The sequence below is a fragment of the Ornithorhynchus anatinus genome, chromosome 8, assembly GCF_004115215.2.
Source record: "Ornithorhynchus anatinus isolate Pmale09 chromosome 8, mOrnAna1.pri.v4, whole genome shotgun sequence".
Classification (NCBI taxonomy): domain Eukaryota; kingdom Metazoa; phylum Chordata; class Mammalia; order Monotremata; family Ornithorhynchidae; genus Ornithorhynchus; species Ornithorhynchus anatinus.
The window spans coordinates 3113654-3140676 of NC_041735.1; the positions used below are offsets into that span (position 1 = coordinate 3113654).

Below are 27023 nucleotides of genomic sequence, written 5' to 3' on the forward strand. Positions count from 1 at the left end.
CTCACCACCTCAGGCCGGTTTTCCCCTCCGCTTAGGGGGGCTCCCTCACTCAACCTCCCCCGCTGTCTGGATTATCTGTTGTTTTGTATCATCTGCTCCAGCGGCCCTTCCGGTCAACACCGGGGGATTGCGGGTTTCTGCAACGGCAGCTCTCTGCCGTTGCGGTGACCATCCTGCCCCAGGATTCCTCCTCTGGTGGGGAGCAGGGGGCTGGGGGCAGGGGACGAGAGGCCGGACACTGACCGTCTCCCGTTTCGCTCATCTCTCAGACTATGGAGTCCCTGAACAGCGGCAAGCCCTTCCTTCAGGCCTTCTACGTGGACCTGCAGGGCGTCATCAAAACCCTGCGCTACTATGCTGGCTGGGCCGACAAGATCCACGGCACCACCATCCCTGTAGGTGGGTGCGCTTCCCGGGAAGGGAGGGGGAGGGTCCGGGGCAGGAGAGAGGGCGCAGACTCCCTTCCCCCAGTGCCATACATGCCCACACCACTTGTGGTGATGGGGTTGCTGGTTGGGGTGGCCCCGGATGGCTGTGGTGAGTTGCAGGTGGGCGACCCGGGAAAGAGTGGGCAACCTGCAGAAGGAAACGTGAGGAACGGTCCCCTCCATCTCCTTCCTTTGGACCAGTCCCGTACTCTGTGTGCCCAGAGGTGGTCAGCCGCAGAGGGCACGGGGGTCATTCAGCTGACGGGAAGACCTCGGGCAGGGCCCGCCAGGACACGAAGCCGCAAACGGGAGGGTGGAGCCTGCCACAGCCCAACCTTTGAGCTCAGATTTCCTGATGCAGATCCCGCCTGGAGGGCTTGATTCTAGCACCCTGGCTCATGCCGTGGTCCCTGGACTCCCTCCTCTCTTCCGGTCGCCGTTCCGGGACAGGAACCCAGATCTCCTGACTTCCAGGGCTATGTTCCTCCCACTGGATCCACAACTGGGCTAAACTGGAGGATGCAACTGCTTAGTACAGTGCTTTGCACACACTAAGTGCTCAATAAATACGATTGAATGAATGAATGAATGCAACCATCTGTAGGTCTATCAGTAGTATTTATCGAGCATCTATGGGGTGCAGAGCACTGTGCTAAGCACCGGGGAGAGTTCATTAGCATTAGTAGACACAATTCCCGCTCTCAAAGAGCTTATGAGCTACAATGGGAAGAACTAGTTGGATTTGGGCGACCTCTTTCTTCCAGCTCCTCTCACATTTGTCATCTCCCATCTCCTGGGGATGCCCTTGAGAGGCTGGATGCGGTTGGAAGATCCTCCCCATTGCTTAGGGGGGGACCAGAGAGGTTAAGGACCAACCTGATGTCACACAGCCACGAAGCAGCCCACTGAGGATTCGAGAATCGGTGTCTCCATGCTGCCTTCCCTCTGGGACCGGCCTCTGCGATCAACAAGAGTAATCACTGAGAACCTGCCAGGGGCAGAACACTGTACTAAAAGGACTTTGAAGTGTAACTGCGGACATGAGACCAACTCCAGCCCTCTGGCTAGGGCCCTGCCAACCAGACCCCCGCCCCCCCCCCCCACAATTGCAAAAGGAAATTCATAGCTAGCCCAACCAGTCAAGGTGCAAAATCTACCTCATTCCACCAGTTAATATGGTCAGTCAATGCATCCCCGCTCCCCACCTCCAAATCCTTAGTCTTTAGTGGGGGCAGGGGCTGCCCCAGAGCTCTGCTGCCTGTCGCTTGGGAATAATTTGGAGGTTTCCGACGGTCTCTTATCCCCTGCCCCATCCTGCTGAGAAGCGGGTTTCTTGCAGCACCCACCGGGTTGACCGCAGGGCAGCATGGGGTGCAGGGCCAGGGCAGGGTATGGTCCCCGAGGATCTGGAGTTGACCCTGAAGGTTAGGGGTGGAAGTCGACCTGTGGTCCCAAGGGACTTGGCCGAGCCCAGGGTGACCAGGACGAGGGCAGATCCAGGCCCCGCTCTCTGGTTCGGAATCCCAGGGGCAGGTGGCGGACACAAAAAGCCCCTCCCGCCCCCCAACCTCCCCCGCCCCGTCCCGGCAGCCCCCTGGGGAGAGCACGGGAGGACCCTAACAAGCCTCATAAACAGAATTAGCACCTTTTTACACCATCCTAAAGGGCCAGTGTTTGCATTACCGGGAGGTTTTACCGTCTCTCCTTCCAGCTGTAAAATTTTCATTGCCGCCTGCTCAGTGTCAGTGGCGAGGGCTCAGGCGGGGTTAACGGGACCCCCTTCCTCCTGCGGGCTCGTTAGTGTGTCTAAGGGGGCGGCTGGAGTCCGGCCGTCTGGGTGCCAGGCGAGTCCCTGCCAGCCACAGAGGCCCGGGACGCCCCGCTGGCCGGGCCGGGGCCCGGCCGGTCAGGGGCCGAATGGCCAGAGCCGAAGGGACGGCTCCGGTGGAGTATCAGGGCAGTTCCAGCCCTGCCTCGCTTCTTGGCTCTGTACTCTGAAGCAGAGGGCTTCAGAATTACTAATATTATTATTATTATTCATAATAATAAATGATAATAATAATCGTAGCGTCTGTTAAACTCTTACTATGTGCCAGGCATTGCACTAAGCGTTGGGATAGATCTATGGAAAGCAGCATGGCATAGTGGGTAGACCGTGGGCCTGGGAGTCGGAAGGTTCCAGGTTCTAATCGTGATCTGCCACTTGTCTGCTGTGTGACTTTGGAAAAGTCACTTTACTTCTTTGTGCTCAGTTGTCTCATCTCTAAAATGGGGATTGAGATTGTGAACCCCATATGGGACGGGGACTGCGTCCAATCTGATTTGCTTGTATCCACCCCAGTGCTTAGTACAGTGCCCGGCACACAGTAAGGGCCTATCAACCACAATAAATTAGAATTATTATTATTGCAAGCAAATTGGGTTGAACACGATCTCTGTCCCGCATGGGGCTCACAGTCTTAATCCCCATTTTGCAGATGAGTTATCTGAGGCACAGAGAAGGGAAGTTACTTGACCAAGGTCCCACATGCTGACGTGCTGACTCCCAGGTTCATGCTCTTTCCACTAAGCCTCACTGCCCCTCAATAAAATTAATAGTAGTACTAATAATCTCTAGACTGTAAACTTATTGTGGGCAGGAAACTCGTCTACCGACTCTGTTGTTTTGTACTCTCCCAGGTGCTTTAGTACAGGGCTCTGCACGTAGTAAGGACTCGATAAAAACTAATATGAGAAATAATAATAGGAATGATGACGATGTGCTTATCAACTCGGTATTTATTGAGCTCAAACTTGGAAGAAAGCACTGGGCTAAGCACTGTGGTAGAAACTGCAGCAGTGCGCTCTCTCCTCGGGGCCGGCTTTCTCCCTTCATATATTGTGGCCGGAGGGTCGGACACTTCTCCGCACCTCTCCCGGCCCATGCTCTGCCCAAGCCCCATCTCAACCCCCAACCCCTTTGACTCTCCTGTCCTCAGGTCAGTGTTCACACCCCCTCTCCCCACACCCCACTCCGTAATGTCAAACCGACTCCCCCAAACGTGTCCTTCCCCTCCTTCAAGATGACTTCCTCCAGGAAGTCCTCCCTGACTGACTGCCCCAGGTCCATCCCACCTCCCCGCCTCCAGCATTAGTGTATGAATTATTATCTCTTGCTTTCGGTCCTCCTCCCTCACCCCCATTAGAATGAAGCTCCCTGAGGGCGAGGGTCTCGTCCGTTTCTCTTGTGATCCCCTCCTCCCGGGGCCCCGTACAGTGAATTATGCCCAGTAGGTTCTCCCTCGATATGGCTGTTATCGTACTTCACTAGAAGGGTGTTAATTAGGGCAGGGTGGAGGGTGGTACCCGGGCCCAGATTCCTGATCTCCCGTCCCAGGACTGTGCCCACCCAAAGGAAAACTTAACGCCTTGGAGGCCGACAGCCTTTGTGCCACTCTGCCTGGATTCTCACGGCAAAGCCCCTTGGCCACTGACCACAGGGATGCCTCAACAGGGGCTCCCTCGGCAGGATCTGCGGGGGTGGCCCAGGCTGACTCCCCCCAGCTGTCTGGTTCGGGCCTGGGCAGGATCCGAATCCAGGCCAGGGTCTGCCCCTCGGGGCCCCCTGGCGGCTCGATGGGACCTCTGGCCAGCCCGAGGACTAACAGAGGTCCCGGAGAATCGGGCCCAGGTCTCCGAAGTGACTCTTCATCCAGTTCAGAAAGCCTCCTCCCCGGACCCTGCCCGGCACCGCCCAGGGAGGCGAGGTGGCAGTCCGCACCCGGCCCCTACTAGCCCGCTAGCCCAGCTTCCGGACGAGCCCTTCCATTTCCTGTGACCTTGGTCTCCCCCAAGTCCTTGGACCAGAGTCCTTCCGGAACCCCATCCTCGTACCCTGCTGCTCACCCCAATTCCATCTCACCCAAACAGCGGGGCCGTGAGGACAACGCGGGCAGTAGGGAACCACCTCCCCGGTGGCTCCAAGTAGCCTCAGAATCCAGGCCCGGTGGCGTTCTCCAGCTTCGCCCGGGGGGCGTCGATGGGCAGGCACACCTAGTAGGGAGCCCCTCAGTGGGCACGGTGCCATTCCACCCCCGCTCTGCTCCATCGGCCTCCATTGAGCGGGGTCCGGCCCCCCTGGGCTGAATCACCGTAGGAAGTCCTCACCCCGGATGCCAACCGCTTCCTCCGTCAGCTGTCGAGATGGTTTTTAAAGCCCCGTGAGTGATCTGGAATGCGGGTCTGGCTTTATGAATCACCACCTCTGCCCCTCTAGAACTGGCACAGCTCCCAGAGGAATCGGGAATACGTTCTGCCCCAGATTTCACCCTCATACTCCTGGTGTTTGGGCTAAGGAGACAACGCTGGGCCGGGCCCAGGAATCCCGACCCCCTCACGTCTCCCCGAATGGCAGAATATCTCAGGCTTCTCCCGGCCCCGCCCGCTGCTGCTGCCAGGCTTTGAGGCGGGCAGAGTGTGAGGGAGAGCACAGGTCGGGGCTGTAATACCCCCAGATGCCAGCTGCCAATCACGAGCACTGACTGGCAAATCGGGCGGCTCACGTGAGGAAGCCCTACTGCGGCTTGCTGCCTCGTCTCCGCTAGCCCAACTTGGCATATTCAGCCAGGATGAACTGTGACCCAAAATGGCCATCGCCTGTCCCCTTCCCTTTGGGTGGACAAAGAGGCTGCTGAGAAATCGCCCCCCGACACGTGGACCCTTGTGCTACCCAGAGGCGCTCTCATCATCCGCACAGAGATGGAGTTTCGGTCGGCAGATACACTTGAAGAGTTCCTTGCCTTTGGCTTCCTTTGATGGGGTGATTCCCCAGTAGGTTTGGGCTACAAGTTCTGGTCCGAACAATCCAAACAAGATTCGGTCAGCGCTTCAGGGTGCATAGTTGGTGGGGTGGCCAAAGGGGCCTCGGAGGTTGAAAATTTGTTAACGTCAGGCCTCCCTCCCCCCAAGTCAGAAGTGCTCCCGACTGAGGGGATCGCAATGACTCTGGAGCCAGTAGTGGGGTCTGGGGTCCCCCCCACCCCCAGACAGACACTCTAGGCTTGGAGGCTTTGGTGGCGGAAGGGATTTGGATGAACTCCTAGGTCATTAAGTTATGCTGCTTGCTCAGAGAAACACGTACGATGTCCCGTATTGAGGTCATAAGGAATGGAAGGGAATGGCATATTTTAACTGGTCACGTGTCTGAAATCGGTTCTGGGTGTTTGGGGTTTAAATAATTCACTTCCTTACCTCAGTTCCCCAGATGCTTTTTGTCGGGCAGATCCCGCCTCTGAGATCACACCAGCTGGGGCCTCGGTTACAGATAATCGTCCACCTCCGAATGATCCGATTTGGATGCCCGAAGTTGCCTTTGACCTTAATTATCGGGATATTTCAAGTCCCGCAAAACCTGCCCTCCCAAAATATTCTTCAAGTTTGAAGTATGAAGGCCCCCCCCCCCATCCCCTGGATAATTTGTGAGCGTGGACACAGCCTTAGGGGGAGAAAAAGCAGTTTTCATTTCCCCTCTGGACTCCCGTCAGGCCCCGAGGATCAGGTCTAGGAGACCAACAGGTCATTTTTCGGGTCCCCCAGGGTGTCCGCCCAAAGACCCCAAGCTTCCCCTCGACTGCCTTCCCCACCCCTTCTTAGCATCTAGTTGACACCTCAGTGACTGGCACCTCCCCTCCCTGCCGCCCCGCCACCCCAAGCTGGAAGGATTTTGCCAGCTGACCTCTTTCCCTCCTTTCCGTGCTCTTCCATTTCAGATGGGGACTATTTTACCTTCACGCGGCACGAACCCATCGGCGTGTGCGGACAGATTATCCCGGTGAGTGCATCTCTTCCCCGCCCCTCAAACCGCCCTCTTTCGCAGGCCCAAACTAGGCCTCGATGCCCCAGCTAATATCGATGGTAAGCGCTTACTATGTGCCAAGCCCTTTGTTAACCCCCCCGAGGGTAGATCCAAGATAATCGGATTGGACCCAGTCCCTGTCAATCAATCAATCAATCAATCAATTGTATTTACTGAGAGTTTACTGCACGCTGAGCTTTGAACTAAGCACTCGGGACGGTACAATACAACAGAGTTAGGAGACACAGGTTAGTGAGGCTGTCCCACCCAAAGCTCAGAGTTGAAGAGGAATGAAGAGCTTGTATCTTGTCCCCATTTCACCGGTGAGGAAACTGAGGTTCAGAGAGATTCGATGACTGGTGCATAGCAGACCAAGAGGCAGAGCTAGGACTGAAGTTCTGGTCTCTGACTCAGCGCTGTGTTCTTTCCATTATGCCACGCTCCTTATTGATCAGTGGCCCTCATGGGCCAGACAGAAGGGGGTGTCTTTGACCCTAGGGTGGGAGCCAAAGATTCCCCGTGGGTAACTGCACCCTGACACCCCCCTGCCCTTCTTCCCAGCTCCCCAGCTCCTGTGTCTTTCCACGCAATTGCTAGCATTTGGAATTGTAACCCATCCAAACTCCTCTCACCGCCCCCTCCCCCAAATCCCTCACACAGGTCCCTACTGATTCTTTTCACCGGAACCAGGGGTGGTGAGGATGCTCCCTGCTCCAGATGGCTGGGGGTGAGGGTTTGGGCTGCAACTCATTCATTCATTCGATTGTATTTATTGAGAGCTTACCGTGTGCAGGGCATTGTAATAAGCGCTTGGGAGAGGAAAACACAACAATAAACAGGCACATTCCCTGCCCGCACCATAATGTCTTCTGTCCCACTCCCCGCCCCTCTGTAGTTTGTTTTTACACAGATCCAAGTAGGTTCTGAGGGTCACAGTGCTGGCAAGGGCCAGGGAATGTCACCAAACTTTGATTTTCTCCTGACAAGCCAACTATTCTTACCAGGGCCTTATCTAGCCTGAGCGCTCAGGAGAAAAGAGTCAGTAATAGTGCTAATTATTAATAATATCAACGATAAATCCAGGAGAAAGCACTTACCCTTCACTTTCCCCATTTTTAACCTTGCAACATTCCTCTGAGCTAGGAGAGGCAAGTGTTTTTCTCTCCATTTTACCCATGAAGAAACCGAGAGGTTAGGGGATTTGCCCCAGGACACAGAGGAGGCCCGGGACGGCACGGAGATTGGAACCCAGAGCCCCGGGCTGTCGAACTCGTGCTTTTGCCCCTGGGATCTGGGCGAGCCCCTGGCTGGGTCCCCGGGAGCAAATTCAGCCAGAGACAGACGTAGGAGTCTCCCAACTGAGGCTCTGCAGTGAGTTGGATTCTGGAGAGAACCCCTTGCCAACCTGTGTCATCCTCTTCCCCCTCCAGGTCCAGGTGGGCTTGGTTTTTTTTAATAGTATTTGTTAAGCGCTTACTACGCGCCAGGAACTTTACTAAGCGCCGTTGTAGATTCGAGCTGATTCGTTTGGCAAAGTCCCTGTCCCACACGGGACTCCCGGACTTAATCCCCATTCTGCAGATGAGGTAACTGAAGCATGGAGAAGTGAAGTGACTTGCCCATTTATTTATTCATTCATTCTTTCAATCGTATATATTGAGCGCTTACTGCGCGCAAACACTGTACTGAGCGCTTGGAAGGTACAGTTCGGCAACGGATAGAGATAATCCCTACCCGACATCGGGCTCACAGTCTAAACGGGGGAGACAGACAACGAACAAAACAAAACGAGTAGACAAGGCATCAATAGCGTCGATATTAATGAATAGAATTATAGATATAGACCCATCATTAATAAAATAAATAGAATACTGAATGCGTACATATATACACAAGTGCCGTGGGGCGGGGAGGGGGGTAGAGCAGAGGGAGGGAGTCGGGGTAGAGGAAAAGAGGGGCTCAGTTTGGGAAAGTCTCACTGTTATATTGTGCTCTCCCAAGAGCTTAGGACAGTGCTTTGCCCGCAGTAAGTGCTCAGTAATAATGTTGGTATTTGTTAAGCACTTACTATGTGCAAAGCACTGTTCTAGGCCCTGGGATAGATACAGGGTGATCAGGTTGTCCCTCACGGGGCTCACGGTCTTCATCCCCATTTTACAGATGAGGTAACTGGGGCCCAGAGAAGTGAAGTGACTTGCCCAAAGTCACACAGCTGACAAGTGGCGGAGCCGGGGCTCTTTCCATTGAGCCACGCGATAAGCACGGTGTAGCGAAGAGAGCCCGGGCCTGGGAGTCAGAAGGTCATGGGTTCTAATCCCCGCTCCGCCACTTGTCCGCTGGGTGACCGTGGGCGAGTCACTTCACTTCTTTGGGCCTCAGTGACTTCACCTGTAAAATGGTGATCGAGGCCGTGAACTCCATGTAGGACAGAGGCTCTGTCCAGCCTGATTTGCTTCGCCTCCCACCCCAGCGCTTAGTACGGGGCCTGGCACATAGTAACCAATACCATCATTACTGTCATAAATCCGACTGAGCGACTGAATGAAAGTGGCGGAGCCTGGATTAGAACCCAGGTCCTTCTCCCGGGGCCGCCCCCCCCCTCCAGGCCCTCCTCCGCAGGCCCGCTGACCATCGGGGCCGCCCGTCGGCCCGGATTTGGGAAACCCCGAACCCCGGGCGGGTCCCCTGGGAGCGGAGGGAGAGACCCCGGGACTCCGGAGCGGATAAACAACCGCCGGAAAAGCGATTGGGTGTTGGGTGACGGCAGGACAGTTGTATATTTTTGCTGGCTGGCCGGGGGCTGGGAGGAGGGAGGGCAGGGAGGCCGCTGGAAACCGAGATGCCTGGGTTGGGAACGAGTCCCGGGGATCACCCGGCTCTCTGTTTCCTCTCTTAATGAAATTACCCGTGACGGCCGCCGCCAACGACAGGAACAGGGCCGGGGCGGGGCCGTGGGTTCGAATTCGTCGACCACAGAAGAACCCTTAAATAGGAACCGAGCTCCGTCCCAACCCCTCGTGGCAGAAATACACACAACACACAGTCCGCCCGATGCCATACACGAGCACTCTACTTACACACCCACTAATAATGATAATAATGTCGGTATTCGTTAAGCGCTTACTAGGTGCGGAGCACTGTTCCAGGTAGATACCGGGTCATCGGGTTGTCCCACGTGAGGGGTCACAGTCTCAATCCCCATTTTACGGATGAGGTAACTGAGGCACCGAGAAGTGAAGTGACGTGCCCGAAGTCACACAGCTGACAGGTGGCGGAGCCGGGACTAGAACCCATGACCTGACTCCCGAGCCCGGCCCTTTCCACTGAGCCACGCTGCTTCTCTACTTATGGTACCCCATACCCAGAACACGCAACACAACCTCTGCACAACACACTCACTGCGCTCACACACAAAATACCTTCGGCATCACACGCTTCCATACCGCTATACACAAGACACCCGCTGCACGATAGACACCCGCTACACACAGCACACCTCCTACACAACACATCTTACACACCCAAACCCCATTATAGTCACGAATGATACATGTTTATTATGTACACTATACACATTACACACTCTCCACACAAAAGCTCACACACACAAATACACACACACACACACACACCCTCCACACACACAGACTTTTTTGCTTCATTGTCACACTTTTTGTATCTCTGGGATCTCACTGGGCTGGGAAAGTGGGGTAATAATAACAATCATAATAGCAACAATGATGTTAATAATAATAACAATAATAATAATTGCGGTATTTGTGAAGCGCTTACTAGGTGCCAACCACTGTACTAAGCGCTGGGGTAGATACAAACCATTCCTCCGAGGGAACGAAAACAGAGTGAAAGTTCCTTGTGACGCAGTGGATAGAGCGTGGGCCTGGGAGTCACAAGGACCTGGGTTCTAATCCTGACTCTGCCATTTGTCCATTATGTGACCTCGGGCAAGTCGCTTCACTTCTCTGTGCCTCAGTTCCCTCATCTTTAAAATGGGGATTAAGACTGTGAGCCCCACGTGGGACAGGGGCCGTGTTCAACCCAATTATCTTGTATCTACCCCAGTGCTTAGAACAGTGCCTGGCACGTAGTAAGCGTTTAACAAATACCACGATTATCATTATTATTAATCCCGGCTCTACCACCTGTCTGCTGTGTGACCTTGGGCAAATCCACTTCTCTGTGCCTCAGTTCCCTCATTTGTAAAAGTGGAGATCGAGACTGTGAGCCCAATTGCGGGACAGTCCGGGGACTGTCTCCAACCCGATGTGCTTGTATCCACCCTAGCGCTTAGTACAGTGCAGCTAATAAGTGCTTAACAAATACCACAAATATCGTTATTATTTGCTAGCCCTGAATCTATCAGCGCATTTGTTAGAAACGATGGAGACAGGGTAGGGGCTTATGGCGTTAAAGGGAAGCAGGGAAGCTGTAAGGGAAACCGCGTGGCTTAGTGGAACGAGCCCGGGCTTGGGAGTCGGAGGTCGTGGGTTCTAATCCCCGCTCTGCGCCTGGCCAGCTGTGTGACTTTGGGCAAGTCACTTCACTCCTCTGGGTCTCAGTGACCTCACCTGTCAAATGGGGATGGAGACCGGGAGCCCTACGGGGGGGGGGGGGACACACCGATTCTCCCCCAGCTCTGAGAACAGTGCTTGGCACAGAGTAAGGGCTTGCTAAACACCATCAGTATGATGATGGTGGGAGATTGTAGGGAGGAGGTGCCCGGGGGCGGGGGGCAGGGAGGGTGGGGGAAGGGTTTCCAATGGGGTGCGGGGTGTGGGATGCAGGGTGTGGGGTCCGAGGTGCGGGGTGCGGGGTCCAGGATGCGGGGTCGGGGTGAGGGGTCTGGGGTCCAGGATGCGGGATCTGGGGTGAGGGGTCTGGGGTGAGGGGTCTGGGATGTGGGGTCCAGGATGTGGGGTCCAGGATGCAGGCTCTGGGGTGAGGGGTCTGGGGTCCAGGATGCGGGGACTGGGGTCTGGGGTGTGGGGTGAGGGGTCTGGGATGTGGGGTCCAGGATGCTGGGTCTGGGGTGAGGGGTCTGGGGTGAGGGGTCTGGGATGTGGGGTCCAGGATGTGGGGTCCAGGATGCAGGCTCTGGGGTGAGGGGTCTGGGGTCCAGGATGCGGGGACTGGGGTCTGGGGTGTGGGGTGAGGGGTCTGGGATGTGGGGCCCAGGATGCTGGGTCTGGGGTGAGGGGTCTGGGGTGAGGGGTCTGGGATGTGGGGTCCAGGATGTGGGGTCCAGGATGCAGGCTCTGGGGTGAGGGGTCTGGGGTCCAGGATGCGGGGACTGGGGTCTGGGGTGTGGGGTGAGGGGTCTGGGATGTGGGGCCCAGGATGCTGGGTCTGGGGTGAGGGGTCTGGGGTGAGGGGTCTGGGATGTGGGGTCCAGGATGTGGGGTCCAGGATGCAGGCTCTGGGGTGAGGGGTCTGGGGTCCAGGATGCGGGGACTGGGGTCTGGGGTGTGGGGTGAGGGGTCTGGGATGTGGGGTCCAGGATGCTGGGTCTGGGGTGAGGGGTCTGGGATGTGGGGTCCGGGATGCGGGGTCCGGAGTGAGGGGTCTGGAGTCCAGGATGTGGGGTCTGGGGTCTGGGGTGAGGGGTCTGGGATGTGGGGTCCGGGATGCGGGGTCCGGGGTGCCGGGTCTGGGGTCCAGGATGTGGGATCTGGGGTCTGGGGTGAGGGGTCCGGGATGTGGGGTCCGGGATGCGGGGTCCGGGGTGCCGGGTCTGGAGTCCAGGATGTGGGGTCTGGGGTCTGGGGTGAGGGGTCCGGGATGCGGGGTCCGGGGTGAGGGGTCCGGGCTGCGGGGTCCAGGATGCGGGCTCTGGGCTCCAGGACGCGGGGTGAGGGGGGTCTGGGGTCCAGGATGCGGGGGGGGGGGGGGGGCGGGGGCGGAGTTTCGTCTCCCCGACCGACGGGGGCTTGTTTTTGTGCCGGCAGTGGAACTTCCCGCTGCTGATGTTCGCCTGGAAGATCGCGCCCGCGCTGTGCTGCGGCAACACGGTGGTCATCAAGCCCGCGGAGCAGACGCCGCTCAGCGCCCTCCACATGGGGGCGCTCGTCCGAGAGGTCACACACCCACCGCCGGGGGTCTTAATCGTAGTAATAACGTCGGTTATCCGCTAAGCGCTTACTAGGTGCCGAGCACTGTTCTAAGCGCTGGGGCAGGTACAGGCTCATCGGGTCGTCCCACGGGAGGCTCACAGTTCGTCCCCATTTTCCAGAGGAGGTCGCCGAGGCCCAGAGAAGTGAAGCGACTCGCCCACCCAGCTGCCAAGCGGCAGAGCCGGGAGTCGAACTCATGACCTCTGACTCCCAAGCCCGGGCTCTTTCCACTGAGCCGCGCTGCTTCCCATAGTAGTGATAATTCTATTCACTGAGCGCGTACTGTGTGCACGGCACTGGACTAAGCGCTGGGGACGGACAGTGGGGCAACAGACACCATCCCTGGCCCTCGACGGGCTCACGGTCTAATCCGGGGAGACGGACGGACGGAAACAAGACAACTTCATCACGATAAACAGAACGAAGGGGATGGACACCTCGTTCACAGAATAAATAGGGTCATCGAAATAGAGATAAATGAGCACGGTGCTGAGGGGAGGGGAAGGGAGAAGGGAAGGAGCAGAGGGAAAGGGGGCTTAATAATAATAATAATAATAATGATAATAACGTTGGTATTTGTTAAGCGCTTACTATGTGCCGAGCGCTGTTCTGAGCGCTGGGGTAGAGACAGGGTCATCAGGGCGTCCCACGTGAGGCTCACAGTCTTCATCCCCCATTTTCCAGATGAGGGCACTGAGGCACAGAGAAGTGAAGTGACTTGCCCACAGTCACCCAGCTGACCAGTGGCAGAGCCTTAGCTGAGGGGAGGTGATGGGAGAGCAGAGAGGGAGCGGAGGGAAAAGGGGAAGCTCAGTGTGGGAAGGCCTCTTGGAGGAGGTGAGCTCTCAGTAGGGCTTTGAAGAGGGGAAGAGAGGGACCTCCCTCGCACGTTGGAAGCGGGGCTAAAGGCGGGGTGCCTTCATTCATTCAATAGTATTTATTGAGCGCTTACTATGTGCAGAGCACTGGACCAAGCGCTTGGAATGGACAAATAGGCAACGGATAGAGACAGTCCCTGCCCACTGACGGGCTTAGAGTCTAATCGGGAGAGACGGGCGGACAAAAACAATAGCGATAAATAGAATCAAGGGGATGGACATCTCATTAACAAAATAAATAGGGTAATAAAAATATACACAAATGAGCGGACGAGCCCAGGGCTGAGGGGAGGGGAAAGGAGAGGGGGAGGAGCAGAGGGGAAGGGGGAGGGCGAGGGGGAGGGGCCTTCCCCAGGTCTGGAGGGGGCGTGGGCAAGGGCATCCTCAGCGGGGCGTCGTCAAGGGCGTTGCCAGGGGGCGTTGCCAGGGGCGAAGGCGCTCCCGCCTTCGGCCTGCAGAGGGCGCGGCGGAGTCCCCTCTTGCCACGTGTCGGAGCCCGCAGGCCTCCGGACTCACACGACGCCCGTGACCCCCCGTGACCCCCCGCCCTCCCGGTGACCCCGGTGACCCCCGTGTCCCCCCACCCCCCACCCTCCCCTCCCCCTCAGGCCGGCTTCCCCCCCGGAGTGGTCAACATCCTGCCGGGCTACGGGCCCACCGCCGGGGCCGCCATCGCCTCCCACGTCGGCATCGACAAGATCGCCTTCACCGGCTCCACCGAGGTGAGTGTCCCGAGGCGCCCTCGGCGCAGCGCTCCGCGCGCGGGAAGCGCCGCGCAGGTACCGCCGAATGAAGGAACGGCCGGCCGACGCGGGAGACGGCGGCGTCGATCCACCTCCGGTCGGTCGATCGGTGGCATTCCCAAATCAGGCCGCCGCCCGACGCTCTAAGATTCGATCGGTCCGTCCGTCCACCCCTCCAGTTTATTAAGCGCTTACTTTGTGCGGAGCGCTATACTAAGCGCTTGGGAGGGCACACTATGACAGAGCTGGTAGATGCGTTCCCTGCCCACACTGAGCTTCCAGTCTAGAGGGGGAGACGGGCATGGATATGAATTAATTAAAGATACGAACCTAAGTCCTTGCTCTGCACACAGTAAGGGCTCGATAGACGCGACTGGATGAAGGAGGAGTCAATGAAGGGTACACGTTCATTCATTTCCTTCATTCGATCGTATTTACTGAGCGCTTACTCTGTGCAGAGCGCTGGACTAAACGCTTGGGAGAGTCCAATATAGCAGTAGATGCAAGAGAAGATGGCTTGAGGTGAGGAATTCGTCGACACTGCCTTAGGATGGGAAGGACTTGGGAGGCGTGTGGCCGTTGGCTTTCACTCCCGGGGAGCCTCCGGAGTCTCTGAGGGGGCCCTAAATGAATTTTTCTAAGGCCACAAAGTACCCCCAGAGGTCATCGAGTCCAGCCCCCTGTGTCTGGACAGGACCACATCTCCTCAACTCTCACAGAGTGCTGTCTGTCCTCTTTTTAAAGATCTCTGAGTGAGGATCCATTACAAAGTTCTTCTTAATATCTAACCTCATCTCTCTGCATTTCCGGCACCATGAGGGATAGTCAGTCATATTTATTGAGCACTTACTGTGTGCAGAGCACTGTACTAAGCTCTTGGGAGAGTTCAGTACAAAATAGACAGACACATTTCCTGTCCACAAGGACTTCACAGTCCAGAACGATACCACTCTGCCCTTTTAGCCCTGGACTCCGTCTTGGATGGGGGTTCTGGGATATTTGGTGGATCCATGTGCTGGTTGTCCTTCTGCACCCCCATCCTCGGGTTCAGGATGCTGGCAGGAATCAATCAATCAATCAATCAATCATATTATTGAGTGCTTACTATGTGCAGAGCCCTAAACTAAGCGTTGGGAGAGGACCAAAGGACAAGAGGAGAGAGTTGGTAGACACGTTCCCTGCCAACCAAGAGCTTACAAACTGGAGGGGATAATAATTCTGGTATTTGTTAAGTGTTTACTATGTGCCAGGCACTGTACTAAGCGCTGAGCACCGGCGTAAGTGCCGGGCGCTGAGACATTTAATCCCTATTTTACATGGGTGTCTGAGACCCAGAGAAGTGACTCGCCCAAGGTCACCCAAACGAAATGGAGTGGGGGGGAGACATCCCAGAGACCAATGAGCCGTTTCATTTTTTAAATGGTATTAATTAAATGCTTACTATGTGTCAGACACTGTTCCGATTTGCTTTTATCCATCCCAGCGCTTAGTATAGTGCCTGGCACATAGTAAGCGCTTAACAAATCCCATAATTAATTAATTATTGGGGTAGATACAAGCCAATCGGGTTGGATGCAGTTCCTGTCCCACATGGGGCTCTGTCTCAATCCCCATTTTACAGATGAGGTAGCTGAGGCCCAGAGAAGTGAAATGACTTTCCCGAGGTCCGGAGAAGTGAAGTGACTTTCCCAAGGTCACACAGCAGACAGAGGTGGAGCTGGGATCAGAACCCCTGACCTTCTGCTTCCCAGGCCTGTGCTCTAGCCACTGTGCCACCCTGCTTCTCACTTAGTACAGTGACTGGCACATAGTAAGCGCTTAACAATTACCATAATTATTATTATACTTATTAAGTACTGACGAGGGGGTGGAATGAAAAGCAGCGTGGCTCAGTGGAAAGAGCCCGGGCTTGGGAGTCAGAGCTCTTGGGTTCGAATCCCAGCTCTGCCGCTTGTCAGCTGTGTGACCGTGGGCAAGTAATAATAATAATAATGTTGGTATTTGTTAAGCGCTTACTATGTGCCGAGCACTGTTCTAAGCGCTGGGGTAGACACAGGGGAATCGGGTTGTCCCACGAGGGGCTCACAGTCTTAATCCCCATTTTACAGATGAGGGAACTGAGGCACAGAGAAGTTAAGTGACTTGCCCAAAGTCACACAGCAGACAAGTGGCCAAGCCGGGATTCGAACCCATGAACTCTGACTCCAAAGCCCGTGCTCTTTCCACTGAGCCACGCTGCTTCTCTAAGTCACTTCACTTCTCGGTGCCTCAGTTAACCTCATCCGTAAAATGGAAATTAACCGTGAGCCTCACTGTGGGACGACCTGATGACCCCGTATCTACCCCAGCGCTCAGAGCAGTGCTCGGCACATAGTAAGCGCTTAACAAGTACCAACATTATTATTATGAAATCCGGAAGTGTCCCCCGAGCCAGGGCCCGACGGCGAGCGGAGGGGCAGAGCCGGGGCTAGCGAAGACCCCTAGGGCCGGGCCGGGGCCTACGTAGAATCAGTGGACTGCGTCCATAAATTCCCCGGGGGGCGGGTTGAAGCACTCGAGGGCGTGGGCTGTTTGCTTCACGCCGTTCTAGGAACAGACCATGATCTCACCGTTAGTCAACAAGATACGAGCGGGGCCATCAAAGTCGGCTACGGGAGAGGGAGATTGACTCACGCCGGACAAATGTCGGGAGCGGACAGCTGTGGTAGCACTCTTCCCCCCTCTCCCAGCGGGGTCCTTTTGGAGCCTGGGCGAGGCAAATTGGTGGGGGCGATGGGGAGGGAGGCCGGGTGGAGGCAGCGAGAGGCCCTTCTGCTGAGTCACGGGTCCTGCGTGACCTTGGGCGGGTCACTTCGCATCTGTGCCTCAGTCACCTCATCTGTCAAATGGCGATTGAGACTGCGAGCCCCACGCGGGACCGGGCCCGTGTCCAACTCGATTCGCTCGTATCCACCCCAGCGCTTGGTACGGTGCCTGCCACGTAGTGAGCGCTTAGCAAATGCCGTCGCTGTCTGCCCTCGTGCCTGGGTGTCCCCCGGGGAAGGGGGAGGATCTCCAGAAGGAGGGGCAGAAGGCAGGTGGAGCTGGAAAAGGCCCCGGGGCCTCGTGACCCAGAGGGGTGAGGTTGGGGGGGCCGTGGGGACGGGGCACGGTGGGCTTTGGTGGGGGGAGGAGGGAGACAACGAGCTGGGGTTGGGTCCTCAGCGCTCTGCATACGGTAAGTGCTCAATAAATACGACCAAATGAATGACTGGCGCTGAAATTGGAGCAGGACAGACGGGGCTGGAGAGGAGAGGTGTTTTCCTGACGGTCAGGGATCTTACACTGCACTAGGAAGAGCTGACGGTGGGCGGCTTTCATTCAATCATTCAGTCGTAATAATAACTGATATTTGTCAGGCGCTTACTGGGTGCCAGGAGCTGTACTAAGCACGGGGGTGGATACAGGCAAATCAGGTTGGACCACAAAGGGCTCACAGTCTCAATCCCCATTATTTTACAGATGAGGAAACTGAGGCACTGAGAATAATAATAATGTTGGTATTTGTTAAGCGCTTACTATGTGCCGAGCACTGTTCTAAGCACTGGGGTAGTCACAGGGGAATTAGGTTGTCCCACGTGGGGCTCACAGTCTTCATCCTCATTTTACAGATGAGGTAACTGAGGCACCGAGAAGTTGAGCGACTTGCCCAAAGTCACACAGCTGACAAGTGGCCGAGCCGGGATTCGAACCCATGATCTCTGACTCCAAAGCCCGTGCTCTTTCCACTGAGCCACGCTGCTTCTCAAGAAGTGAAGCGAAGTGACTTGTCGAAGGTCACACAGCAGGCAAGAGACAGAGCCAGGATTAGAACCCGTGATTTTCTGGCTCCCAGGTCCATGCTCTAGTGCTTACTGTGTGCAAAGCACTGTACTAACTGCTTGAGAGAGTACTTTATAACAATAAACAGACACATTCTCTGCCCACAGGAAAGGACGGGCTCCTGCTGGCTTGCCCTGGACGGTTCAGTCAGTCAGTTGTATTTATTGAGCGCTTACTGGATACAGAGCACCTTACTAAGCTCTTGGGAGAGGACAATCAGACACTTTTCCTGATACTGGGGGTTGGGGGGACGAATAAAAGGAGCACGTCAAGGCGACGCAGAAGGGAGTGGAAGAAAAGGAAATGAGGGCTTAGTCGGGGAAGGCTTCTGGGAGGAGATGGGCCTTCGGTAAGGCTTTGAAGGAGTACTTGTCTGTCAGATATGAGGAGGGAGGGAGTTCCAGGCCGGAGACAGGACGCGGGCGAGAGGTCGGCGGTGAGATAGATGAAACGGAGGTAGAGTGAGAAGGTTGGCACTAGAGGAGGGAAGTGTGCGGGCTGGATTACAGTAGGAGAGGAGGGTAGCCGGGGGTGGCACGCTCTGCTCCCTGCCCTGGCTGAAGGGATTCTGCTCCCTGTGTGATGGCAGAGGGGGAAATTGAGGGAAGAGGCCTGCTCCCAGCCCGATCTGCCCACCTCTGAGAACGGGCCCCGGGGCTCCTCTGTCTCTTCTCCGGACAAGCCAGTGGGGTCCTGGGAGGGTCCGCAGGAGTCAGGGCAAGGGGATGGGGTTCCCCTTTCTCCCGTGGGACTCAGCTCTGGGAAGGCCTGGGAGGGGGACTTGGGGAATGGGCCAGACTCTCTGTGTTCTGGGTGGTTGGTGGACAATCCTGTCTGGAGGCGGGGGGTTGTCTGCGGTGCCCTCTGGAGATCCCTTCTCACGTGGGTCAGGAGAGGGCCAGGCTCTGAGCTGAGGGGCACGATGGGCAGCCCAGCCCCCTGGCCAGGGTTGGGAGGTTCAGAAAACACTCGTAGGTCTTTTCTTTTGGCCTCCTGGTCTTGCCCTGCCCTTTTCCCACCTTACTGAAGGTGGTGAGGTACAAGGAGGGATTGGGCCGGGGGAGGCAGCTTGGCCTAGGGGAAAAGGCACGGGAAGTCACAAGACCTGGGTTCTAGTTCCGACTCTGCTACCAGCTTGTGGTGTGACCTTGGGAAGTCACTTAACCTCAGTTTCCTCATCTGCCAAATGGGGGTAAGATTCCTAGACTCCCTCCCTCCTAGGTCGCGGGTCCTGTGAAGAGAAAGGGCCGTGTCCCACCTGATTATCCTTTATCTGCCACAGTGATTAGCGCAGTACTTTGATGACTCAATCCCATAATTAATGTCGATGGTCGGGACCCCTTGGCCAGAGCAGAATAATAATAATAATGTGAGCTCGTTGTGGGAAGCAATGTGTCTGTTGTTATGTCGTACTCTCCCAAGCATTCAGTTCAGTGCTTGGCACACAGTAAGCACTCAGTAAATATGATTGAATGAATGGATTAATGAATAAATATGATCGAATGAATAATAATGGTATTTGTTAGCACTTACTATGTGCCCGGCAGTGTACTAAGCGCTGGGGTGGATACAAGCAAATCGGGTTGGACACAGTCCTTGTCCCACATGGGGCTCACGGTCTCCATCCCCATCTTACAGATGAGGGAACCAAGGCACAGAGAAATGAAGTGCCTTGCCCAAGGTCACCCGGCAGACCTGTGGTGGATCGGGGATTAGAACCCATGACCTTCTGACTCCCAGGCCCGCGCTCTATCCACTACGCTGTGCTGCTTCCGTCTGCTGAGGTCACTGAGGTCCATCCTGATTCCTGCGGCTTTTCCCTGCCAGACATAACTGCGATCCAGGACCCGGGAAAGGAAACCCCAGGGGGAAGAGTTGGGGAAAAATGAATCCAACTTGCTTTCGACCCCTTGAGGGGAAAGGAGAGGGGGCCGGGGAATTATGCCGGGAGAATTTCTAGGGAACGGACACCTCCTGCCAAACGGGGTCAGCTCAGCTGCCCCCCGACTTGACCGTCCCCATTCGACCGCACCCCCGGACACGGCTCTCCCTAGATGAGAGCGCTTAGTCCAGTGCTCTGCACATAGGGAGCGTTCAATAAATGTGACTAATTGATGGTGGAGGTCAGGCAGTAGGCCCGAGAGAATTGTAACCGAAGCTACCTCTGCCCTTTCTCCTGATGCAGGCTGAGTTTCTGGGGGATCCCGTGTCTGTCAGGGTAGCGGTGGGGGCGGGGGCGATAAGCCCATCCTCAAACCTTTGCCTGGACAGGAGTGGGCAGGGGGAAGGGCGTTGAGGGGGGAGGGGGCATGATTGGGTCCGTTATCCAGAGTCTGATGATATTTGGAAGCCAAGGAGCTTGGCGTACTGGATAGAGCACAGGCCCGGGAGTCGGAAGGTCATGGGTTCTAATCCCGGCTCTGCCACTTGTCTGCTGTGTGACCCTGAGTAAATCAATTCTCCGTGCCTCAGTTACCTCGTCTGTAAAATGGGGATTGAGGCTGTGAGCCCCATGTGGGACAAGGGACTGGGTCCAACCCGATTTGCTCGTATCCACCCCAGTGCTCAGTACAGTGTCCGTCACATAGTAAGCGCTTAACAGATATCATTATTATTATTATTATTGGTCCTGCTTTGTGCCAGGTCCCGAGCCCAGGGCAGGGGTGGGGTGGGGTTCGGAGGTCCGGTTGAGACTGAGGGGGTGGGGGGCATAGCCCGAGTTCCCATGGAGAGACCCCGGCCCCCAGGAGCTCATGGGGAAACAACGCCAACCAACTGTGCTGTTCATCCGTCTGTCCGTCCGGGCCAAGCCATGGGGCCCGAAACACTCTTGATAAGACAAGCAGGCGGAGGAGAGGGTGCTCTCTCCTCCATGCCCTTCCGCACATGCCAACCGGTGATGCCAGTTCCTCTCCAGTCCGCCCCACCAGGCGGGGGCTGGGAGATGGTGACTGGGATCAGGGCCGGGGAGGAAGGAGAAGGGAATGAAAGGAGAAAGGTTTGGAGGAAGGTGGGGTCCCCCGCCCTGACCAGCCACTTGATCGGGGGCGATGAGGTGGGGCCAAAGAAAGGCATCTTTTCCCTCCCTTCTACCCTCCTTCTTCTCCCCCAAGGTGGGGAAGCTAATCCAGGAGGCGGCCGGCCGGAGCAATCTGAAGCGGGTCACTCTGGAGCTGGGGGGCAAGAACCCCAATATCATCTTCGCCGACGCCGACCGTAAGTCATCCCCAGGGCTCCATGCTGTCAAACCTCCTGGACAGTGACTTGTGAAAGCCCTCCTACTCCCATTATGCCTGGACAGACCGAAAGCAAATGGGCCGCGTATGCTCGGCTTGATGTATGTTCGTGCACGTGCTTACCTCAGGGTGGATAAAAAGAGTAATAATAATAATTGTGATGTCCGTTCAGTGCATACTCTGTGCCAGGTACTCTACTAAGCGCTGGGATGGATACAAGCAAATCGGGTTGGACACAGTCCCTGTCCCACGTGGGGCTCCCGGCCTTAATCCCCATTTTACAGAAGAGGGAAGTGAGGCCCAGAGAAGTTAGTGACTGGCCCAAGGTCCCACGGCAGACATGTGGTGAATCGGGGATTAGAACCCATGACCTTCTGACTCTCAGGCCCGTGCTCTATCCACTATGCCACGATGCTTCTCAGCAGACATGTGGCGGAACCGGGACTAGAACCCATGACCACAATGTGCATGCAGGCTTGTGTCGGGGCAGGAGAGCGTGTATGTGTGTGTTTGTGTGTTTGTCTGTGTCTGGGGGCCCGTCCGAGAGGGCAGCCCCCAACAACGGGTGGGGGGTATCTCGCTCTCTCTGGCTCTGGCAGTGGACCACGCGGTGGAGCAGACCCACCAGGGCGTCTTCTTCAACCAAGGCCAGTGCTGCACGGCCGGCTCCCGGGTCTACGTGGAGGAGACCATCTACGAGGAGTTCGTGCGCAGGAGCGTGGAACGTGCCAAGAGGCGGATCGTGGGCAGCCCCTTCGATCCGACCACCGAGCAGGGCCCCCAGGTAGGCCGCGCTGACCGGCTCCCCGCCACCTCCCCCCTAAGAACCGTGGTGCGCGTTTGTTTGTCTTCTGTGGCGTTTGTTGCGCGCTTACTATGCGCCTCACACAGTAATTATCATAATCCTAATTGCAGTAGGTGTTGAGTGCTTAGACTGTGCCAGGCACTCTACTAAGCGCTGGGGCGGATGCAAACAAATCGGGTTGGACACGGTCCCTGTCCCACGTGAGGCTCACAGTCTCAATCCCCATTTTACAGATGAGGGAACTGAGGCCCAGAGACGTGAAGTCACTTGGCCGCGGTCACATAACAGATAAGCCGCATGGGAAGCAGCTTGGTCTAGTGGAAGGAGCATGGGCTTGGGAGTCAGAGGATGTGGGTTCTAATTCCGGCTCTGCCACTTGTCTGCTGTGTGGCCATGGGCAAGGCACTTCACTTCTCTGGTCCTCAGTTACCTCATCTGTAAAATGGGGATTAAGAGTGTGAGCCCCCATGTGGGACAGGGACTGCGTCCAATCTGATTAACTTGTATCTACCAGGGTCCCTAGAACCATGCTTAGCACGTGATAAACGCTTAAACAAGTGCCATACTAATAATGATTATTTTTAGTAGTAGTATTATTATGAAGTGGTGGAGCTGGGTCAGCGGAGCCGGGACTGGGTGGCGGAGCCGGACCGACCAGCCGGGGCAACGGTGAGGGGCCGTGGGGGCCAGGGGAGGTGGCGGCTGGCAGACTGGACCTCGCCGTCTCTTGCAGATCGACAAGAAGCAGTATAACAAGATCCTGGAGCTCATCCAGAGTGGGGTCACCGAGGGGGCGAAGCTCGAGTGCGGGGGCAAGGGGCTGGGTCACAAGGGCTTCTTCATCGAGCCCACGGTGTTCTCCGACGTCACGGATGACATGCGGATCGCCAAAGAAGAGGTGCTTCCCTCCCTCCCTCCCTGGCTCCAGTGTCCGGCTTGTGGTCCCCGACCTCCCCCACTCCTGGGGTGGGTGGGCGTTGGGCTCGCAGCCAGGCACCAAGGTCAGGTCCGGGGGGTGGGGGGCTGATGGGCCTCCTGCCCCACCGAGACCCCTGTGTGGGCGGCACTGGCTCCCTTCGTCCCCATGAACTGGCAGCCGTGACGGTTGGCAGCCTCTAGTACCCACGGTGCCCCGGGTACAGCAGGCCCTGGGTCTTCCCTAGGGAAGCCTAAGGCCGGTAGGGAGGAGAGGGGCCGGGAGGAGAAGAAGGAGACCCCGTGTCAGCCTGAGGCTAGTAGCCCCGTGGCCCCCGGAGGCCAAGGTAGAACCGGAAGGCCCTCTCTCTTACCAGATCTTCGGCCCAGTCCAGGAAATCCTGAGGTTCAAGACCATGGACGAAGTGATCGAGAGAGCCAACAACTCTGACTTCGGCCTCGTCGCCGCTGTGTTCACCAGCGACATTAACAAGGCGTTGACGGTGTCCTCTGCCATGCAGGCTGGGACTGTGTGGTGAGAGAGTAGTGGGCGACTGGTGGGGCTGGTTGGGGGTGGGGGTCGTCCCTGGCTCTAGTGGAGGTGAGGGGAGCCAGTATATGCCCCCCCCCCCCACACACACACACACGGGTAGAGAGGAATAACCTCTCGGGCTGCCATTCGACCGTTTCGGTTGGGTGATGGGGTGAATTTTTCAACCGTGTGGGGGCATTTTACTGACATCGGTTCGAAGCAGCTTTTCTCCTTGTCAGAAGAGGAAGAAGGCTTTGGAGGGGTTGGGACGGGGAGGGTGTGGGTTTCTGGACCTGAGGGATTCAACGTATCCTCTCCCTCCTTCTCCCTCCTCCAGGATCAACTGCTACAATGCCTTGAATGCCCAGAGCCCGTTCGGCGGGTTCAAGATGTCCGGGAACGGTAGAGAAATGTGGGTATCCCTGCATTCCTCTTCAGACAGGGACAGGGGGTCTCAAGGGTGACTGGCTGGTGGATCCAGCGGCCCGGGTCGGAACCAGTTGTGGGGGAGAATTTTGGACCCGGCTGGGGCGGTTCCGGGCCGACGTCCAGATGGGGGAGCTTGGAGGGGCACGGAGACAAGGGTGGGCACCAACTTGGGTGGGCACCAGCTGGAAACAAGGAGCCAAGCCAGGTGGCCCCTCGGAGGGTGTACGGGAGTGGGTCAGGTGGTCTCCCTGGTATGGACCCATCAGCCCTGGGAGGGAAGAGAAGGCGGGAGTCTAAGGAGCAGACCTTCCTGTCGGCCCATTTTTAATTCAGTCCTGTCGGTCAGTCAGCCAATCGTATTTATTTATCTTCATAGAGAAGCGGCGTCACGTAGTGGATGGAGCACGGGCCTGGAAGTCAAAAGGACCTCTGTTCTAATCCTTGCTCCACCACTTGTCTGCAGCGCGACCTCGGGCAAGTCACTTCACTTCTCTGGGCCTCAACTTCCTCAGATATAAATGGGGATTAAGACCGTGAGCCCCAAGGGGGACAGGGACTGTGTCCAACCCAGTGTACCAGCTTAGTACAGTGCCATAGCAAATACCGTCATCATCCTCATTAGGGGACTAGGGTCTCGGTTTTCCCATCTGCCAAATGGGGAGAGAAGCTCTTGCTCCTTCCTCCCAGAGATACTGGTGATGGGAAGGAAATGAGTTCTAAAATCTCCCGGCGTACTTCAGTCCGATGCAGCCGCCAAGGTTAGGGTGACCAGCGTAGGGGGGGGGGATTAAAAGGGAGAGGGGATTAACAGAAAGAAGCTGCTTCCATCTTGGAAGCACAAATCAAGAAGGACCAAGGCTCACCCGAGCTCTGAAAAAGAAACAGAAAAACATTCCTCCCTCACAGTTTTTCCTTTCGCAGCCCACACATTTAATGGTAGCTTGTGGGCAGGGATGGTGTCTGCCAACTCTATTGTACTGTACTTGGCCAAGTGCTTAATACAGTGCTCTGCACATTACAGTAAACCCACTGCAGGAGGGTCCTAGCCAGGGAAAAGGAGGATGTACATCCCGGGAGTTAGTCGTGCTTGGGATAATAATAATAATAATTGTGATAATTATTAAGTCACCTTTCATGAATGAAGCATCATACTAAACACTGATAGGGAAATGATAATCAGGTTGGACACAGTCCCTGTCTCACAAGGGGCTCACAGTCTTAAAGCAGGAGGGAGCACAGGTAGCGAATCCCCATTTTACAGATGAGGGAACTGAGGCCCACAGATGGGACGTGACTTGCCCGAGGCCATACAGCAGGCAGGTGGCAGAGCTGGGATTAGAACCCGGGCCCTCCGGCTCCCAGTCCCCGGCCCCGGTTTACGCCTCCCATTTCTTTCCCAGGGGAGAGAGCGGCTTGAGAGAGTACTCGGAAGTGAAGACGGTGACGATAAAGATCCCCCAGAAGAATTCCTAAAACCGGGTGGGGCGGGGCAAGGGGTCGGTGTGGTCGGTGGGGCCCGGCGCTCAGGAACCCCGCCTGGCACCAGTGTCTATTTAAGAATCGGACCGACCCGGACCCGTCCCTGCCCACCCCCCGCCTCCTGCAGCGGCCCGGGCCGCCCTCGACAACCCACTTGTGTCCAACCGGGCCCCCGCGTCCTCCCCGACCCCCCATCTTCCCTCGACCTCCGGCCTTCGGTCAGCGGCTGAATGCAGCCCTCTGGCTCCGCTCCCCGCCACGAGTCCCTCCCACGGGCGAAGCCCCATCCCAGGGCGAGTGCCCGGCGGAGCCCATGTGGCCGGAAGGTGACTCGAGCCCGTTTTACGCCCCGTCCCCCCGAGATCTCTCCCTTCTCGTCGTCTGGTCCCCTCCCGGGCCCCAAGGAGCTCCCGCAACCGCCCAATCGTCCCTGTGTCCATCGGAGAGAGGCCCCGGCCTACCGGGAGCCAGGCTGCCGCAGCGACTACTGGGACGCGGGGGCGGCCTCCCCATGCGTGCCACCCGCAGCCTCCCAGCCCCACTCCCTGGGCCTAATTCGTCTCTGCCTCTTCTGGGTTCCCTGTTTCACTGGGGCATAACGCCGGCTCCTCACTGGGCCACTCGCTGCTCGGTTGGTTTTTCTGTTTCTTTCGGGAGGCCCGCGGGGCCCGGCCCGTCGGCCAGAGGGAGGCACCGGGCGCCTTGCGGAGGCTCACGGTGGACACCGGGCGGGACGCTACAAGACGGGGGTCCCTCGTGCGAAGCCCCTCCCGCGGCCGAGCACGGCTCCGGCCTGGGGGGTCCGCAGAGGCTGGGGGTGCTAGCCGTGCCCCGCTCGGGGGCGTGGAGAGAGCAGGACCTGCCGCGTCCCGGCTTTCCGTTCTCACCAGCCCTGCCCTATCCTGCTGCTCCCACACCCTCGGGAGTTGGGACGGGAGCCCGGTTTTCCGCCCTTCCCCTCTGCACCCCGCCTCCCCCCAAAGGTTACCCCCTTTCCTCCCTGCTCACCCCCTTTCCCCACTGCCCCCGCCGGCTTCCCAACCCCACTGCAGCCCCCAAGCCCACCCCCCGCCCCGATGACGACGAACGTTTATTTAAGAGCACCGATCCCCGGCCTAGCCTTCCGTGGAATCGGGGGCAGAGTATAGCTTACGTGTTTAACAGTTTCCTGCTTTCTAACCATGCCCGTTTTCTATTTATAACTCTCGTCTCTACGTGTGTGTCTTCAAGCGATTTGTCCTCGCCGTGATTTCCAACCAAAAGACCCTCACCCCAACCCTCTGGGGGACACCTCACTCCAGACTCCCCAGTGTGAATGTCCCGTCCTCCTACTGTAGCCACGTCCGAGTGAAAACATACAGCAACTAACTAGTTATCTTGGAACTGCAATATGAAATGTGAAAAAGGAGATTTATTTCTTTTCCTCTATTTACTTAAAAAGATACTTCTGTGCTAGCAATAAAGCATTTATATTATGTACCCGGCGTATTGGTTTCTCTGTGGGTCCAGGCCCGGCTGTAGGGGTGGTCAGTGGGCCTGGGAGTAAGAGGCCCTGGGTTCTAATCCCCGTTCTGTCGCTTACCTGCCATGTGATCTTGGGAAAGTCACTTCACTTCTTTCTTTAGTTTCCTCAGCTGTAAAATGGGGATCATGACTGTGAGCCCCATGTGGAACATGGACTGTGTCCAACCTGATTAGCTTGTTTTACCCCGGGGCTTAGTACAGTGCCTGGCACACAGTCGGTGCTCAACAAATA

General features: G+C 56.7%; 1 protein-coding gene across 2 annotated transcripts in view; it reads left to right on the top strand.

Annotated features, from left to right (window-relative positions):
* Positions 1 to 26746, top strand: part of ALDH1A2 (aldehyde dehydrogenase 1 family member A2) — a 60799-nt gene extending 34053 nt beyond the window's left edge. For both annotated transcript variants that reach the window (XM_029070050.1, XM_039912963.1), the window contains exons 4-13: positions 270 to 399; positions 6176 to 6237; positions 12225 to 12353; positions 13876 to 13989; positions 20985 to 21087; positions 21707 to 21891; positions 22646 to 22810; positions 23205 to 23362; positions 23697 to 23771; positions 25189 to 26746. In XM_029070050.1, coding sequence (XP_028925883.1) covers positions 270 to 399; positions 6176 to 6237; positions 12225 to 12353; positions 13876 to 13989; positions 20985 to 21087; positions 21707 to 21891; positions 22646 to 22810; positions 23205 to 23362; positions 23697 to 23771; positions 25189 to 25261 — 1194 coding nt within the window. In that variant the 3' untranslated portion in view covers positions 25262 to 26746. The remainder of the gene's footprint in view (positions 1 to 269; positions 400 to 6175; positions 6238 to 12224; positions 12354 to 13875; positions 13990 to 20984; positions 21088 to 21706; positions 21892 to 22645; positions 22811 to 23204; positions 23363 to 23696; positions 23772 to 25188) is intronic.
* The last annotated feature ends 277 nt before the right edge of the window (positions 26747 to 27023 follow it).